The sequence below is a fragment of the Schistocerca serialis genome, chromosome 12 (assembly GCF_023864345.2).
Source record: "Schistocerca serialis cubense isolate TAMUIC-IGC-003099 chromosome 12, iqSchSeri2.2, whole genome shotgun sequence".
In the NCBI taxonomy this organism is placed as follows: Eukaryota; Metazoa; Arthropoda; class Insecta; order Orthoptera; family Acrididae; genus Schistocerca; species Schistocerca serialis.
In genome coordinates this window covers 82,499,924-82,518,043 of record NC_064649.1, presented here as the reverse complement: position 1 = coordinate 82,518,043, position 18,120 = coordinate 82,499,924, and the positions used below count along the sequence as shown (strand labels likewise).

Below are 18,120 nucleotides of genomic sequence, written 5' to 3'. Positions count from 1 at the left end.
CCAAATGGCAAAATCACAATATGTATACTCACAGCAACTGTGACCTACAGATAAAAAATCACAATCGATAAATAAACCCGTAGCAACTATGATACGTGCCTGCTGAGCTCTCCATACTACACTACTGGCCATTAAAACTGCTACGCCAAGAAGAAATGCAGATGATAAACGGGTATTCAGTGGACAAATATATTACACTAGAACTGACATGTGATTACATTTTCACGCAATTTGGGTCCATACATCCTGAGAAATCAGGACCCATAACAACCACCTCCGGCCGTAATAACGGCCTTGTTACGCCTGGGCATTGGGTCAAACAGAGCTTGGATGGCGTGTACAGGTACAGCTGCCCATGCAACTTCAACACGATACCACAGTTCATCAAGAGTAGTGACTGGCGTATTGTGACGAGCCAGTTGCTCGGCCACCATTGACCAGACGTTTTCAATTAGTGAGAGATCTGGAGAATGTGCTGGCCAGGGCAGCAGACGAACATTTTCTGTATCCAGAAAGACACGTACAGGACCTGCAACGTACGGCCATGCATTATCCTACTGAAATGTAAGGTTTCGCAGGGATCGAGTGAAGGGTAGAGCCACGGGTCGTAACACATCTGAAATGTAACGTCCAGTGTTCAAAGCGCCGTCAATGCGAACAAGAGGTGACCGAGACGTGTAACCAACGGCACCCCATACCATCACGCCGTGTGATACGCCAGGCAACGTCGGTCAACTGCTGTTTGTGTACGAGAAATCGGTTGGAAACTTTCCTCATGTCAGCACGTTGTAGGTGTCGCCACCAGCGCCAACCTTGTGTGATTGCTCTGAAAGGCTAATCATTTGCATATCACAGCATCTTCTTCCTGTCGGTTAAATTTCGCGTCTGTAGCACGTCATCTTCGTCGTGTAGAAATTTTAATGACCAGTAGTGTATGTTCTGGCGGTTCCGTTTTCCCCTTAAGAGAGTACATATGAGAAAATACACGGGTACATAAAGCTAATGTAGCTATCACTGTCTAAGAGATAATTGAAATACATTTAGTGTATTTTATCATTTTTCAATTTTTGTCAAATGATTTAATCAGCGCGTTGTTGGATACTTTTAGAAGACCTCTTATCATATGAGGAACATTTTCTCGAAGGTTACTTTACTTAGTGCTTTCATAATGTGCTAAGTTAGTCTTAGCAATTAGATAAACAAATCTCTTTACTAGTTTGTTAATGAGTTTTAGTATTCTCGCTTTTTAAAAAAAGTGTCATACAGAGCAATTTTTTATTTCACATAATTTTTATTAAATCTGACAGTAATGCACTCTGAAAAATTTTGTTGCACGAGAAGTTGTGCAGTTGTGTGCATAAAGCTTGTAGCAAACTTTAGCTTTTTACATGCAACGGTTCAGCAGAAAATGTTCCTTTTACGCTGAAAACTGAAAGTTGCAGTAAATGCAGAAAACAAATTTTATTAGCATTTATGCCAGAAACAGGTCCCTTTAATGTTGGCCATGACCACACATTTGGTCTTTTTGGTCTTCATGTAGCTTTTCTCTTCTAATTTGATCCTTTTTTCGTACCCTTTTGGCCACATACTTCACTGACATTTTAGAACTAGCAATAAGCACATCATCATCAGTCTTCTTCAGTAGATTTTCAGTGAAGCAATCCGCATCCAATCCTAATCTCATAAGAGTCGTGATTCTTCCAGTATTACAATCACTGAACACCAGTCAAACATCATATACGGAAATTTTAGCAATAGTAGATAAGCAATATGTTGTCTTCGGGCGTCTCTTCTAAACCAGGTTATTAAAGCTTTCGGTCTGGTTTGTGTCCCAACGTGTATACATTTCTTTAATAAATGGTAATTAGCCACATCGTAAATAGGTTCACAGCCTTCTATACTCTGCAGATTTTTTTCTCTGGTAGCAGGAAATTAAAATTAATATATATATATATATCTCATGCCCGCATCTCGTGGTCGTGCGGTAGCGTTCTCGCTTCCCACGCCCGGGTTCCCGGGTTCGATTCCCGGCGGGGTCAGGGATTTTCTCTGCCTCGTGATGGCTGGGTGTTGTGGGCTGTCCTTGGGTTAGTTAGGTTTAAGTAGTTCTAAGTTCTAGGGGACTGATGACCATAGATGTTAAGTCCCATAGTGCTCAGAGCCATTTGAACCATATTATCTCATACAAGGAGAGAATCTTGTAGAAAAGAAGGGTGTAGTATTGCGCATTGGTTGGAACAAAGTGGCTTTTCCATCAATTGCAGCTCTAATTAAACTCTAAAAATGGGAGACAATTCTAGCGGGTGTAATACTGCAGCCACAACTTCCGCGTCGCGGCTTTTACTACGTGATTGGTCTCTCTCAGCGCTTGCTCTGCCACGGGCGATTTCTGTGAGCCTGGATCCAGGATTACAGAACATAAGCGACATTGCAAGTTGGGATATGTTGAGAATCGGTCGTGCAGAGCACGCACTGCGTGAGACCGACCACGTAGTAAAATTCGCTGACGCGGAAGTTGCTCAGACAAGCTATAGAAATACATGAACACTAGAACAGCTTCAACAAGAAAGAAGAAAGATCAAGGTACACGTATCCTGGATTCCTGTGCTGCAGCGAACGACCGTTGCTTGTAGCAAGAGGAGAACCGCACCGGAGATGACTGCAGAGAAGCCCTTGGACGTTGGCGCGACAGGTACATATAGTCTGCGGCCACGAGCTCCACTCCACCACCAGCAATGGAGGGTGAAACTCTGACAAGCAGCCAGTAGTGCTGGCGAAACGTCAGTAAAATCGTCGGACGAAAGTCGGCCGAAAAACCCGAGACAGGAGCCAACAGGCTATCTGTCAACAGCTAGTCACTAAAGCCTTAACAATTCTGTGTTGCTGTGAACCTTTGCTCAGATAGATAGATAGATAGATAGATAGAGAGAGAGAGAGAGAGAGAGAGAGAGAGAGAGAGAGAGAAACTTGGCCATATATGAAGTGTGCGGCTGTGGATGGGTGCCTACCTTGGTCTGCTGGTACAGTGCTGTGCACAGATTGACCATGGTAGAGGACAGCTGGACCAGCACCATGCCGCTCATGGCCTCCTCCAGGTCCTGCAGGAACCTGCACAGCACACCACACAACAAACACAGGCTGAGTTCATTCCTCTCTCCAACAACACACATGGTGCAGAACAAGATACAGGCAAGTGGTAGCAAACAATATTAAACTGTAAATCAAGTTACACTATCTGACCAAATGTATCCAGACACCCGCAAAAAAGCATACGTTTTTCATATTCGGTTCATTGTGCTGCCACCTACTGTCAGGTACTCCATATCAGCGACCTCAGTAGTCATTAGATATCGCGAGAGAGCAGAATGGGGTGCTCTGCGGAACTCACTTTGAACATGGTCAGGGGGTTGGGTGTCACTTCCGACATACATCCGTACGCGAGATTTCCACACTCCTAAACATTCCTAGGTCCACTGTTTCCGATGTGATAGTGAAGTGGAAACGTGAAGGGACACTTACAGCACAAAAGCGTACAGTCCGACCTCGTTTGTTTGTTGCCAGAGACTGCCGACAGTTGAACAGGATCGTGATGTATAATAGGCAGACATTTTTCCAAACCATCACACAGGAATACCAAACTGCATCAGGACCCAGTGCAAGTACTGTGACAGTTGGCGGGAGGTGATAAAAACTTGGATTTAATGGTCGAGCGGCTGCTCATAAGCCACACATCACACCAGCAAATGCAAAACGACACCTCGCTCGGCGTAAGGAGCGTAAACATTGGACGACTGAACAGCGGAGAAACGTGTGGAGTGACGAATCACGGTACACAATGTGGCGATGCGATGGCAGGGTGTGAGAATGGCGAATGCCTGGTGAACGTCATCTGTCAGCGTGTGTAGTGCCAACACTAAAATTCGGAGGCGGTGGTGTTATGGTGTGGTCGTGTTTATCATGGAGGGGGCTCGCACTCCTTGTTGTTTGGCGTGACACTATCACATCACAGGCCTACGGTGATGTTTTAAGCACCATCTTGCTTCCCACTGTTGAAGAGCTATTTGGGCACGGCGATTACATCTTTCAACACGATCGAGCACCTGTTCATAATGCACGGCCTGTGGCAGAGTGTTTCCGCGACAATAACATCCCTGTAATGGACTGGCCTGCACAAAGTCCTGACCCGAATCCTACAGAACACCTTTGGGATGTTTTGGAACGCCGACTTTGTGGCAGGCCTCACCGACCGACATCGATATCTCTCCTCAGTGAAGCACTCAGTGAAGAATGGACTGCCTTTCCTCAAGAAACTTTCCAGAAGCCATCCGTGGTGGACGAGCGGTTCTAGGCGCTCCAGTCTGTAACCGCGCAACCGCTACGGCCGCAGGTTCGAATCCTGCCTCGGGCATGGATGTGTGTGATGTCCTTAGGTTAGTTAGGTTTAAGTAGTTCTAAGTTCTAGCGGACCGATGACCTCAGATGTTAAGTCCCATAGTGCTCAGAGCCATTTGAACCATTTGGACCTTCCAGCACCTGATTGAACGTATGCCTGCGAGAGTGGACGCTGTCATCAAGGCTAAGAGTGGGCCAACACCATACTGAATTCCAGCGTTACCGATGGAGGGCGCCACGAACTTGTAAGTCATTTTCAGTCAGGTCTCCAGATACCTTTGATCACACAGTGTATATGTAAGGAAATCATTTAGTGGGTAATAAGTCTCGTCACTTCATCATTCATAATAGTAACGACTGAATGCCAATGGTGTGTTCGCAAATGCATCGTTGCCACAGGAGATGGCACTGACGAATGACAAGTCCTCTGAATATGTGCCATGTGTTCCTTGCGTGTTTCTGACTGACTGACTGACTGACTGACTGGCTGAATGACGCAACATACTGCAAGCAGCGAAATGGTCTGGTATCCATGTCGAGAAGAAGCCAAGATGGAGTTTGTGTATAGCCAAGCTGATGCAAACCATGGAGAGGCAGCACAGCTATAACAAAACAAGTACCCTCATAGACACCAACCACATCGCACAATATGTCAAGCTCTTTTTGGGCGTTTCTGTGATCATGGGTCCTTTCCGACAGATGAATCTGCAGGGAGGTAGTGGAATGTGCGTACACCAGATTTGCATGGCTGGGTTCCACCGGATACTGACATGAACCCTAGTACAAGCTCCAGGCAATTGGCCTGCCGACATGGTGTAAGCCAAAGTACGATTACGTGTATCCTGCAACAGAACCACTGCTATCTTTATCACCTGATGGAGGCCACTTTGATGTCGTGATGTGGATGTGATGCAGCTCTGATGATGATCTGCAACGATTTGACATTGAACGCACACTGTCCATTTCTGGACACATGTTCAGAGGACATTTTTCCCTCCATTTCCAGTTATGAATCAGTTCCTGCAGTTTTTCGGTTTTATTCATGTTCACCCTGTATGTTCAGGGTGAAACATTCTCATCCATAATGGGCAATGAATTGGGATGATAAACAGCAAAATGATTATAAAACTGGTAGGTGACAGACGATAACACATTGGTACTAGTGGCAGTGACCATGAATATGGTTTTCAAGGTGATTTGGAGGTTAAAGTGATTTTATTAAATGGGAGCTTAGTATTTGAGTCGAGATTTGAAAAGAGCGGTAGATTTCATGTATAAAATGATACATTATTCAAGCTCATAGTAAGTCCAATCAATCTCTCTAATTTTACATTCATCTCCTCGGTAGGTATAAGTAGGGGGAAGCGATATATTAGATACCCCATCCAGAAACGCACCCTCTCGAAACCTGGCGAGCAAGCTACACGGCGATGCAGAGCGCCTCTCTTCCAGAGACTGCCACTTGACTTTGCTAAACATCTCCGTAACGCTATCACGCTTACCAAATAACCCTGTGACGAAACGCGCCGCTCTTCTTTGGATCTTCTCTATCTCCTCTGTCAACCCGACCTGGTACGGATCCCACACTGATGAGCAATACCCAAGTATAGGTCGAACGAGTGTTTTGTAAGCCACCTCCTTTGTTGATGGACATTTTCTAAGGACTCTCCCAATGAATCTCAACCTGGCACCCGCCTTACCAACAATTAATTTTATATGATCATTCCACTTCAAATCGTTCCGCATGCATACTCCCAGATATTTTACAGAAATAACTGCTACCAGTGTTTGTTTCGCTATCATATAATCATACAATAGAAGATCCTTCTTTCTATGTTTCCGCAATACATTACATTTGTCTATGTTCAGGGTCAGTTGCTACTCCCTGCACCAAGTGTCTATCCGCTGCAGATCTTCCTGCATTTCGCTACAATTTTCTAATGCTGCAACTTCTCTGTATACTACAGCATCATCCACGAAAAGCCGCATGGAATTTCAGACACTATCTGCTAGTGGACTGGTCACTATCTAAAAGTTGCTGAAAGAGTCCCCTCGCCTCTCATTCCTCAGCATGCTTTTTCCAGTTTGTATCTAACATTGCATTTTGCTGTAACCCTTCTCTATTCCGAATTGATCCCTACTAGAAGTAAAAACGGATTTCCTTATTTCACTTTCACTGAACTACCCATTACCTTAAACAATGTATCGCATTATACGTAAAATTTGCCGCTCTTTTCAAATTTGGAATCAAATATTAGGGTTCCCATTTTAAAAAAGCACTTTATTCTTGAAATAACCTTGAAAATCACGTTAAAGATCACGGCCATTAGTAGCAGTGTGTGACCCTATGTAGCTGAAGGGGTTAAGGGGCTATACAGTGAGATCAGCAGTTTCTCCTCCAAGGGGTAGTCCATCTGTAGGTAATGACACGAGCCATATATCTGATAAAAAATACACACACACACACACACACACACACACACACACACACACACACACACACACACACACACACACACACACACACACATATATATATATATATATATATATATATATATATATATATATATATATATATATATATAGGGTGTTTCAAAAATGACCGGTATATTTGAAACAGCAATAAAAACTAAACGAGCAGCGATAGAAATACACCGTTTGTTGCAATATGCTTGGGACAACAGTACATTTTCAGGCGGACAAACTTTCGAAATTACAGTAGTTACAATTTTCAACAACAGATAGCGCTGCAAGTGATGTGAAACATATAGAAGACAATGCAGTCTGTGGGTGCGCCATTCTGTATGTCGTCTTTCTGCTGTAAGCGAGTGCTGTTCACAACGTGCAAGTAGACAACATGGTTCATTCCTTAGAACAGAGGATTTTTCTGGTGTTGGAATTCCACCGCCTAGAACACAGTGTTGTTGCAACAAGACGAAGTTTTCAACGGAGGTTTAATGTAACCAAAGGACCGAAAAGCGATACAATAAAGGATCTGTTTGAAAAATTTCAACGGACTGGGAACGTGACGGATGAACGTGCTGGAAAGGTAGGGCGACCGCGTTCGGCAACCACAGAGGGCAACGCGCAGCTAGTGCAGCAGGTGATCCGACAGCGGCCTCGGGTTTCCGTTCGCCGTGTTGCAGCTGCGGTCCAAATGACGCCAACGTCCACGTATCGTCTCATGCGCCAGAGTTTACACCTCTATCCATACAAAATTCAAATGCGGCAACCCCTCAGCGCCGCTACCATTGCTGCACGAGAGACATTCGCTAACGATATAGTGCACAGGATTGATGACGGCGATATGCATGTGGGCAGCATTTGGTTTACTGACGAAGCTTATTTTTACCTTGACGGCTTCGTCAATAAACAGAACTGGCGCATATGGGGAACCGAAAAGCCCCATGTTGCAGTCCCAACGTCCCTGCATCCTCAAAAAGTACTGGTCTGGGCCGCCATTTCTTCCAAAGGAATCATTGGCCCATTTTTCAGATCCGAAACGATTACTGCATCACGCTATCTGGACATTCTTCGTGAATTTGTGGCTGTACAAACTGCCTTAGACGACACTGCGAACACCTCGTGGTTTATGCAAGATGGTGCCCAGCCACATCGCACGGCCGACGTCTTTAATTTCCTGAATTAATATTTCGATCATCGTGTGATTGCTTTCGGCTATCCGAAACATACAGGAGGCGGCGTGGATTGGCCTCCCTATTCGCCAGACATGAACCCCTGTGACTTCTTTCTGTGGGGACACTTGAAAGACCAGGTGTACCGCCAGAATCCAGAAACAATTGAACAGCTGAAGCAGTACATCTCATCTGCATGTGAAGCCATTCCGCCAGACACGTTGTCAAAGGTTTCGGGTAATTTCATTCAGAGACTACGCCATATTATTGCTACACATGGTGGATATGTGGAAAATATCGTACTATAGAGTTTCCCAGACCGCAGCGCCATCTGTTGTTGACAATTGTAACTACTGTAATTTCGATAGTTTGTCTGCCTGAAAATGTACTGTTGTCCCAAGCATATTGCAACAAACGGTGTATTTCTATCGCTGCTCGTTTAGTTTTTATTACCGTTTCAAATGTACCGGTGATTTTTGACACACCCTGTATGTATGTGTATATGTATGTGTGGGTATATGTGCGTGTGTGTGTGCGTTTCATGAGCTGTCTGGCTGGGGTGTCATTAGCTACAGCAGATGGACTACCCGATGGAGGAGCAGCTGATGATCTCGCTATATAGCCCCTTAACCCCTTCAGCTAAACAAAACCGTTTGCCTATCCAAGCATGTAGTAAATTCGTGCAGGTGTGTAATATGTCGCATGCAGTCATCATGGTGTTACAGTTTTAATGTCCAGCAGTGGAAAGTACCCTGTGCCACAAACCTGGTTTGCAGGTGTTAGTTAGCACAAGCTTACTTCGTTATTTTCTGATGACTCTGGATGCAGCTGCAGAGTTCTGCGTAGAGAATGTGCCGCCCCTCGTCGCTAGCAGAGTCTTCAGAGTCACCGTCACTCGAGACTCGCAGACTGGAGACGCGCTGCCCCAGCAGCTGCAGTAGTGCCCCCACGTGCAGCATGGCCGCCACGAAGAAGCAGTCCAGGCCGATGACAACGGGCACCTGCGTGAGTGGCACGGCGCACTGCAGTGCGTAGAGCGCGGCGTAGGCGCCGGGCCGCCGTGACCAGTCCACGCCGTGGAGCTGCACCAGTGGCAGCAGCCACTCGTCGCCGCCCGCCAGCAGCGGCGACGGAAGCCACAGCAGGATCAGAGCGTAGATGTAGGCGCTCAGTGACACCTGCCGGGTGGAGGCAGCCGTCTGTGGTCTGACAGAGTAGCAGAGTACTGCTGCAAGTGGGCCCTTCACAAATTATGGAGTAGCCATTCCGAGAATTTAAATGTCTGACTCGGCTGGTAACTGATACAGTTGGAGGGGCGAGTTGGTGCGGTTGGAGGGGCGAGTTGGTGCGGTTGGAGGGGCGAGTTGGTGCGGTTGGAGGGGCGAGTTGGTGCGGTTGGAGGGGCGAGTTGGTGCGGTTGGAGGGGCGAGTTGGTGCGGTTGGAGGGGCGAGTTGGTGCGGTTGGAGGGGCGAGTTGGTGCGGTTGGAGGGGCGAGTTGGTGCGGTTGGAGGGGCGAGTTGGTGCGGTTGGAGGGGCGAGTTGGTGCGGTTGGAGGGGCGAGTTGGTGCGGTTGGAGGGGCGAGTTGGTGCGGTTGGAGGGGCGAGTTGGTGCGGTTGGAGGGGCGAGTTGGTGCGGTTGGAGGGGCGAGTTGGTGCGGTTGGAGGGGCGAGTTGGTGCGCTTGGAGGGGCGAGTTGGTGCGGTTGGAGGGGCGAGTTGGTGCGGTTGGAGGGGCGAGTTGGTGCGGTTGGAGGGGCGAGTTGGTGCGGTTGGAGGGGCGAGTTGGTGCGGTTGGAGGGGCGAGTTGGTGCGGTTGGAGGGGCGAGTTGGTGCGGTTGGAGGGGCGAGTTGGTGCGGTTGGAGGGGCGAGTTGGTGCGGTTGGAGGGGCGAGTTGGTGCGGTTGGAGGGGCGAGTTGGTGCGGTTGGAGGGGCGAGTTGGTGCGGTTGGAGGGGCGAGGGGCGAGTTGGTGCGGTTGGAGGGGCGAGGGGCGAGTTGGTGCGGTTGGAGGGGCGAGGGGCGAGTTGGTGCGGTTGGAGGGGCGAGGGGCGAGTTGGTGCGGTTGGAGGGGCGAGGGGCGAGTTGGTGCGGTTGGAGGGGCGAGGGGCGAGTTGGTGCGGTTGGAGGGGCGAGGGGCGAGTTGGTGCGGTTGGAGGGGCGAGGGGCGAGTTGGTGCGGTTGGAGGGGCGAGGGGCGAGTTGGTGCGGTTGGAGGGGCGAGTTGGTGCGGTTGGAGGGGCGAGGGGCGAGTTGGTGCGGTTGGAGGGGCGAGGGGCGAGTTGGTGCGGTTGGAGGGGCGAGGGGCGAGTTGGTGCGGTTGGAGGGGCGAGGGGCGAGTTGGTGCGGTTGGAGGGGCGAGGGGCGAGTTGGTGCGGTTGGAGGGGCGAGGGGCGAGTTGGTGCGGTTGGAGGGGCGAGGGGCGAGTTGGTGCGGTTGGAGGGGCGAGGGGCGAGTTGGTGCGGTTGGAGGGGCGAGTTGGTGCGGTTGGAGGGGCGAGGGGCGAGTTGGTGCGGTTGGAGGGGCGAGGGGCGAGTTGGTGCGGTTGGAGGGGCGAGGGGCGAGTTGGTGCGGTTGGAGGGGCGAGGGGCGAGTTGGTGCGGTTGGAGGGGCGAGGGGCGAGTTGGTGCGGTTGGAGGGGCGAGGGGCGAGTTGGTGCGGTTGGAGGGGCGAGGGGCGAGTTGGTGCGGTTGGAGGGGCGAGGGGCGAGTTGGTGCGGTTGGAGGGGCAAGTTGGTGCGGTTGGAGGGGCGAGGGGCGAGTTGGTGCGGTTGGAGGGGCGAGGGGCGAGTTGGTGCGGTTGGAGGGGCGAGGGGCGAGTTGGTGCGGTTGGAGGGGCGAGGGGCGAGTTGGTGCGGTTGGAGGGGCGAGGGGCGAGTTGGTGCGGTTGGAGGGGCGAGGGGCGAGTTGGTGCGGTTGGAGGGGCGAGGGGCGAGTTGGTGCGGTTGGAGGGGCGAGGGGCGAGTTGGTGCGGTTGGAGGGGCGAGGGGCGAGTTGGTGCGGTTGGAGGGGCGAGGGGCGAGTTGGTGCGGTTGGAGGGGCGAGGGGCGAGTTGGTGCGGTTGGAGGGGCGAGGGGCGAGTTGGTGCGGTTGGAGGGGCGAGGGGCGAGTTGGTGCGGTTGGAGGGGCGAGGGGCGAGTTGGTGCGGTTGGAGGGGCGAGGGGCGAGTTGGTGCGGTTGGAGGGGCGAGGGGCGAGTTGGTGCGGTTGGAGGGGCGAGGGGCGAGTTGGTGCGGTTGGAGGGGCGAGGGGCGAGTTGGTGCGGTTGGAGGGGCGAGGGGCGAGTTGGTGCGGTTGGAGGGGCGAGGGGCGAGTTGGTGCGGTTGGAGGGGCGAGGGGCGAGTTGGTGCGGTTGGAGGGGCGAGGGGCGAGTTGGTGCGGTTGGAGGGGCGAGGGGCGAGTTGGTGCGGTTGGAGGGGCGAGGGGCGAGTTGGTGCGGTTGGAGGGGCGAGGGGCGAGTTGGTGCGGTTGGAGGGGCGAGGGGCGAGTTGGTGCGGTTGGAGGGGCGAGGGGCGAGTTGGTGCGGTTGGAGGGGCGAGGGGCGAGTTGGTGCGGTTGGAGGGGCGAGGGGCGAGTTGGTGCGGTTGGAGGGGCGAGGGGCGAGTTGGTGCGGTTGGAGGGGCGAGGGGCGAGTTGGTGCGGTTGGAGGGGCGAGGGGCGAGTTGGTGCGGTTGGAGGGGCGAGGGGCGAGTTGGTGCGGTTGGAGGGGCGAGGGGCGAGTTGGTGCGGTTGGAGGGGCGAGGGGCGAGTTGGTGCGGTTGGAGGGGCGAGTTGGTGCGGTTGGAGGGGCGAGGGGCGAGTTGGTGCGGTTGGAGGGGCGAGGGGCGAGTTGGTGCGGTTGGAGGGGCGAGGGGCGAGTTGGTGCGGTTGGAGGGGCGAGGGGCGAGTTGGTGCGGTTGGAGGGGCGAGGGGCGAGTTGGTGCGGTTGGAGGGGCGAGGGGCGAGTTGGTGCGGTTGGAGGGGCGAGGGGCGAGTTGGTGCGGTTGGAGGGGCGAGGGGCGAGTTGGTGCGGTTGGAGGGGCGAGGGGCGAGTTGGTGCGGTTGGAGGGGCGAGGGGCGAGTTGGTGCGGTTGGAGGGGCGAGGGGCGAGTTGGTGCGGTTGGAGGGGCGAGGGGCGAGTTGGTGCGGTTGGAGGGGCGAGGGGCGAGTTGGTGCGGTTGGAGGGGCGAGGGGCGAGTTGGTGCGGTTGGAGGGGCGAGGGGCGAGTTGGTGCGGTTGGAGGGGCGAGTTGGTGCGGTTGGAGGGGCGAGGGGCGAGTTGGTGCGGTTGGAGGGGCGAGGGGCGAGTTGGTGCGGTTGGAGGGGCGAGGGGCGAGTTGGTGCGGTTGGAGGGGCGAGGGGCGAGTTGGTGCGGTTGGAGGGGCGAGTTGGTGCGGTTGGAGGGGCGAGGGGCGAGTTGGTGCGGTTGGAGGGGCATATGTCTGCGTAAGCAGAAGAAACTAATGATCAAAGTCCGAAAACAATTTATTTCACTGTTCAATTAACCTAAACAAATTCTCCAAGTTTAACACCAACACAAAACAATGATCCGTCTTCGAATCACAACTGCATATAAGAATAATATAGAAAACATCTGAAGTAATTTCCTACTAGTCTCCGCCAGAGACTTCTCCGATACACCAAGCCTAATCCAGAGATCAGCAAGAAGTTCCAAGCCGGGCTGCCGGGGCGGCAGCTATCCGCGTCTGCTGGAGATCTATGAACTGCCGATGTGCGGCCGAGCGGCTGCCTTTATAGCGCTCCGGCGGATGAGCACCTCGACACTATTTTCCATCACGTGGTTTGACGTGTGAAAATAGTTCCGGGATCTGCAGCGACCTCTTGCTTATGTTTATTTGGGCCGGTAGTGGCCCCTGGTGGCCGCTGGTGTGTTGTTGTTGTTGCCGTTCATCAGTATTGCCTGTCGGTTGTATTGCTTTGGTGTGCCTGCGAAGTGGGCAACCCGTGGCTGCAGGCTGTCAGTTTGGTTGCTGATACTCTAGGCGCCGTGATGTCTGGTGGAGAAGGCAAGCTGGTGCAGGTGGAGGGGCAAGATTATGAAGTCTGATTGGAAAATAACAGCCCACTGGTTTCACAAATTTATATTTGTCGAAACCATTGTAAAATGTTAATAAACCTCTAATTCTGCAACTGGTAGGCTGTTGTTTTCCTGTACCGTCAAGTGAAAACATCTGGTCGTGGGTTGCCAAGAGACACACATGCTATGACTCAGCAGCCATACAGCCATAAAAACTGATGAGCTCCAGCACAGAAAGAGTGTGAATTGTCAAACCCATATCTCTCGTACCAACTGTTCGACTCAATATCCAGTTGAAGTAGAGATGCTGTTATTGCCCGAGGAGGCAGCTCCATGTAGTAAAGTTCATACTATACCAAATCGCTTAGAAATTCAATCGTACATTCATTCTTCTATTATTAACATTCAACAATACACTCTTGTCTTTGTTACTATATTCTTTTCATTATTGCTCCCGATTATGTGTTTTGCTTTAACAGCATCCTCAGATCAGATCTGTGGTACAGAGGATTAACGTGCACCACTGTGGCATTCGACGCAACAGGAACCTTTAGGACGAGTCCCTCCACTGAAGGTTACGTGGCATAACTGCTGCCAGTTACGTTGCACACATTCATAGTTCTGCATATCCGAATTACATCTCCTTTTCCCATCCACGGCAGTTCATCTCCCACATCGGAGGCCCAGTTCAGGGCTTAAGATTGCAGTTTGCATCGAATCTCTTCAGTCTGGAGTGACTGCCTTTACTGCCTATACTCGAGGTCCATTCACGTACACCTCCATGGTGTTCACCTAGGCCGAAGCTGCGCCTGGACCTTCCAAATGGTCCTAAGGACTCAGTTAACCCCACAGCTCTCTGCTGTCACTTCCTCTCGATTCATGACATGTACCGGGACCATTAAATGCTTTACACTGATGGCAGATGGTGACGTTGGCTTCATGTGTGTTCATGGAGGACATATTGAACAGCACTCCTTGCCAGGTGGCTGCAGTGTTTTCACTGCAGAGCTGGCGGCCGTTTCTCATGCTCTTGAGCGCATCCGCTCATTCCTTGGCGGATCGTTTCTGCTCTGTACTGACTCCTAGAGCAGCGTACAAGCTATCGACGAGTGCTATCTCCGCCATCCTTTGGTACCGGCCATCCAAGAGTCCCTTGAATGGTCCAGTCGTTCCGTGGTGTTTGTGTGGACCCCAGGCAACGTCAGAATCCCAGGAAATGAACTGGCCGACAAGCTGGCCAAACAGTCTACACGGAAACAGGTTCTGGAGATCGGCATTCCTGTAATTGACCTGCGGTCATTATTACACCACAAGATTTTTCAGCTTTGGGAGACGGAATGGCATAATCTCAGTATTCACAACAAACCGCCTGCCCTTAAAGATACTGCAAATGTGTGGACGACCTCCACGCAGGCCTGTTGGAGGGTTTATGTGGTTCTCTGCCAACTCCACATTGGCCAAATGTAGCTGACAAATGGCTACCTCCTCCGTCGCGAGGACCCACCTTGGTGCTACTGTGGCTCACATATGACTGTCGTCCACGTCTTGCTGGACTGCCCACTTTTAGCCACTCTGCGACGGAATTTTAACCTTCCCACCTTCGGTGTTGGGCTACAATGCCTCAACAGCAGATTTAGTTTCACATTTATTCTTGAGGGGCTTTATTATCGTACCATCTAAGGGTGGGCATTTAGCCTTCTCTTTGAGGTCGCCACCCTCCCCCCATTTTAACTCTGTTGCACTTTCTTTGCATTTTTTTGTTCATGGTCGTCTTTTCCTTACATGTGTTCATCTCGCCTTGTCTTTTGGGGGTGCACATTTTAATGTGTTGCAGAGTAGCTGGTTCATCCTCTTTTATTACTGTGATCAGCCAGCCCAGACCATATTGTTTATGGTTTTAATACCTTCTTCCACTTTTCCTTGTGGTGTGTGTTACCCTATTTTTAATCAAAATATCCACGGGTGTACTGCCGGTCTACAGTGTCCAACGGGCACAATTTTCGGCGATCATGCATGTCGCCATCATCAGGTGAACTGACGGACTAAGCTCCTGTGAACGTGCCGGCACGGAGATCCGTACGCTATGGCTGCTCGGAGGGAACTGGGTTCGGTCGCGGCGGCGGCAGATTTAAATACCCTCCGCCCGCGGCGCGCTCCCTCCGCCGTCCGCGCCCCGCGCCACGGTCGCGCGGTGGAACAGATTGCGACGGCGTCTGAGATGACGTCGGTGTGATGGCTCTGTCCGCCGTGGTCGTCACAACTATACGTTTGCTCGATTTACTCTTGATTAACCCAATCGCTGGTTCCCAAGCCTTGCTAAGATTATAGCCATAGTCACCGTTTATGAGGTCGTCATTGGTGCGAATTTTGATGGCCTCCTAACAACGCTGTCCCAGTATCTCGACGTCTGTACCAGAATCCTCGTGCGTTCATACTCCATAGCGTGATTTTTCGACAAACAATGTTCAACGACCGCCGACTTCCTCGGATACATCAGGCGAGTGTGCCTCTGGTGTTCACGGCATCGATCCTGGACGGTACGCATCGTCTGACCAATATACGACTTGCCACATTGACACGGAATCTGGTACACGCCGGCCTTCCTCAAACCGAGGTCATCTTTGGCGCTCCCCACCCGTGCACTAGTTCTATTCGGAGGACAAAACACAGTTCCGACCCGGTGTTTCTTCAAAATGCGGGCGATTTTCTCAGAGAGTGCGCCTGTATATGGAATAAGCGTAGTGCCTACCTCCTCCCTCGCAATTTCATCCATCTCCACAGGTTATGCTGTAGTGATTGGGCGGAGAGCACGTTGAATCTGCCATTTTTTCGAAATACAGTTCTCAGATGTTCCAATTCCTGGGGTAGACTCTCTGTGTCAAAGATAATGCGCGCCCTATGTACTAGAGTTCTAAGTCCCCCATTCCTCTGTGAAGGATGGTGGCAGCTGTCTGCGTGCAAATACAGATCAGTGTGCGTTGTCTTCCGATACACCACATGACCTAGGGTGCCGTCAACCCTTCTCTTGAGCAAGACGTCAAGGAAAGATAATTTACCCTCCGTTTCAGTCTCCATAGTGAATTTGATGTTGGGGTGTATGGAGTTTAGATGTGTAGGGAAGTCAAGGAGTTTATCCATACCATGTGGCCAGATGAAGAACGTGTCGTTCACGTAACGGAAATAGCAAGTAGGTTTCCATTCGGATGACGACAGGGCTTCCTCCTCGAAGTTCTCCATGTACAAATTCGCTACCACCGGTGAGAGTGGGCTACCCATGGCGACTCCCTCCGTTTGTTCGTAGTATTCTCCATTAAAAAGAAAATACGTGGAAATCAATACATGCCGAAAAATTTCAGTGGTCTTCTCGTCAAACTTCTGACCAATCAATTCTAGCGACTCTCGCAGGGGTACCCTCGTAAACAAGGAAACGACGTCAAAACTCACCATGATATCCGACTCATCCAACCTGAAGCTATCACGGCGTGTAACAGAATCCACGGAATTACGGATGTGATGAGGGCATTTACCCACATAAGGACTTAATATTCCCGTCAGGTATTTGGCCAACAAATATGTAGGTGCTCTGATGTTGCTGACATATTGTGCCCGTTGGACACTGTAGACCAGCAGTACACCCGTGGATATTTTGACTATCAAATACGCTGGGAGAAACTCAAGAATCACACCCCATTTTTTGTTCGTTCCATTCGTTGTCTTTTTAGGTCTGGTGTTGGGTGTTTTCGTACCTTGAGCCTTGCTTGCGTCAGGAAAAAGGGACTGATGACTCTGTAGTTCGGTCCCTTTATACCCCAAACCAACCAAACAACCCTTTCAGAGGCATCTGCTAGGCGTGAGCAATTTCAAGCACTTTCATTCGGCGATCCTCCTGACCATTTTGTGCACTTTTGCAATGATTTCTGGAGTAGTGACACATCTTGCCGACCACTGTGCGGATCATCATCTAAGCCCTCCCGACCAAATGTAAATTCATTTGTCCACTTGGCAACAGGTGATGAATATGAAGGAGCAAAGTCCTCCACTGTATTCTGGAAATCGGCATGAATGTCCTTTGCTTTCATACCTTAATTTACGAAGTATTTAATCACTGCTCGAATCGCGAATTTTTTTTCCATCTTCGCCAATCACTACACAGGAACAACAACAGAGCCACGTTAGCATACCGAGTGGGATGGCGCAGTGGTTAGCACACTGGACTCGCATTCGGGAGGACGATGGTTCAAATCCGTCTCTGGCCATCCTGATTTAGGTTTCCCGTGATTTCCCTAAATCGTTTCAGGCAAGTGCCGGGATGGTGCCTTTGAAAGGGCACGGCCGATTTCCTTCCCAATCCTTCCCTAATCCGAGCTTGTGCTCCGTCTCTAATGACCTCGTTGTCGACAGGACGTTAAACACTTATCTCTTCCTCCTCCACGTCACCGCCACAGCTCTCTTCCAAGATCACTGACGTGGCACGTGTTTACAGGCAACAGTCCAATGAATGTCACGTGAACAACTCGTTGCACTAGCGCTGACCTCTCGTGGTGATTCCGAGAACTTTTCAAACCATGCTTGTATATCTAAAATGACATTTACTAGGTTTCTTTCCTTTCCCGGCCTCAAAATAAGGTTCCCTTCTCCTCTAGCTATGCTTATTTATTAATAGTGCATTCATATGATTCTCCTGCACATGTAATAATGACAGCCCAGTTTCTTTAAAAATTAATACTGTAAATGCAGTATCACACGATTCAACTCAGTCTTGGAACGAACAATAACTTACACGCTATAAATTAATGTTTTCATTGTAATTAGAATATTTAAGAAAGAATAATTGTTTCATGTCAATAATTAAAGTTCTTTATTGTGGTCTTCAGTCCTGAGACTGGTTTGATGCAGCTCTCCATGTTAGTCCATCCTGTGCAAGCTTCTTCATCTCACAGTACCTACTGCAGCCTACATCTTTCTGAATCTGCTTAGTGTATTCATCTCTTGGTCTCCCTCGATTGTTACCCTCCACGCAGCCCTCCAATACTAAATTGGTGATCCCTATCTCGAGGATAATGGAATATAGTCGAATTAAG

At 50.5% G+C, this 18,120-nt stretch overlaps 1 protein-coding gene across 1 annotated transcript in view; it reads right to left on the bottom strand.

Moving 5' to 3' along the window:
* LOC126427953 (uncharacterized) overlaps positions 1–18,120 on the bottom strand; it is a 48,957-nt gene that overhangs the window by 4,074 nt on the left and 26,763 nt on the right. The window contains exons 2-3 of the mRNA XM_050089842.1: positions 8,829–9,208; positions 3,009–3,108 (exon numbers count right to left, since the gene is read on the bottom strand). Coding sequence (XP_049945799.1) covers positions 3,009–3,108; positions 8,829–9,208 — 480 coding nt within the window. The remainder of the gene's footprint in view (positions 1–3,008; positions 3,109–8,828; positions 9,209–18,120) is intronic.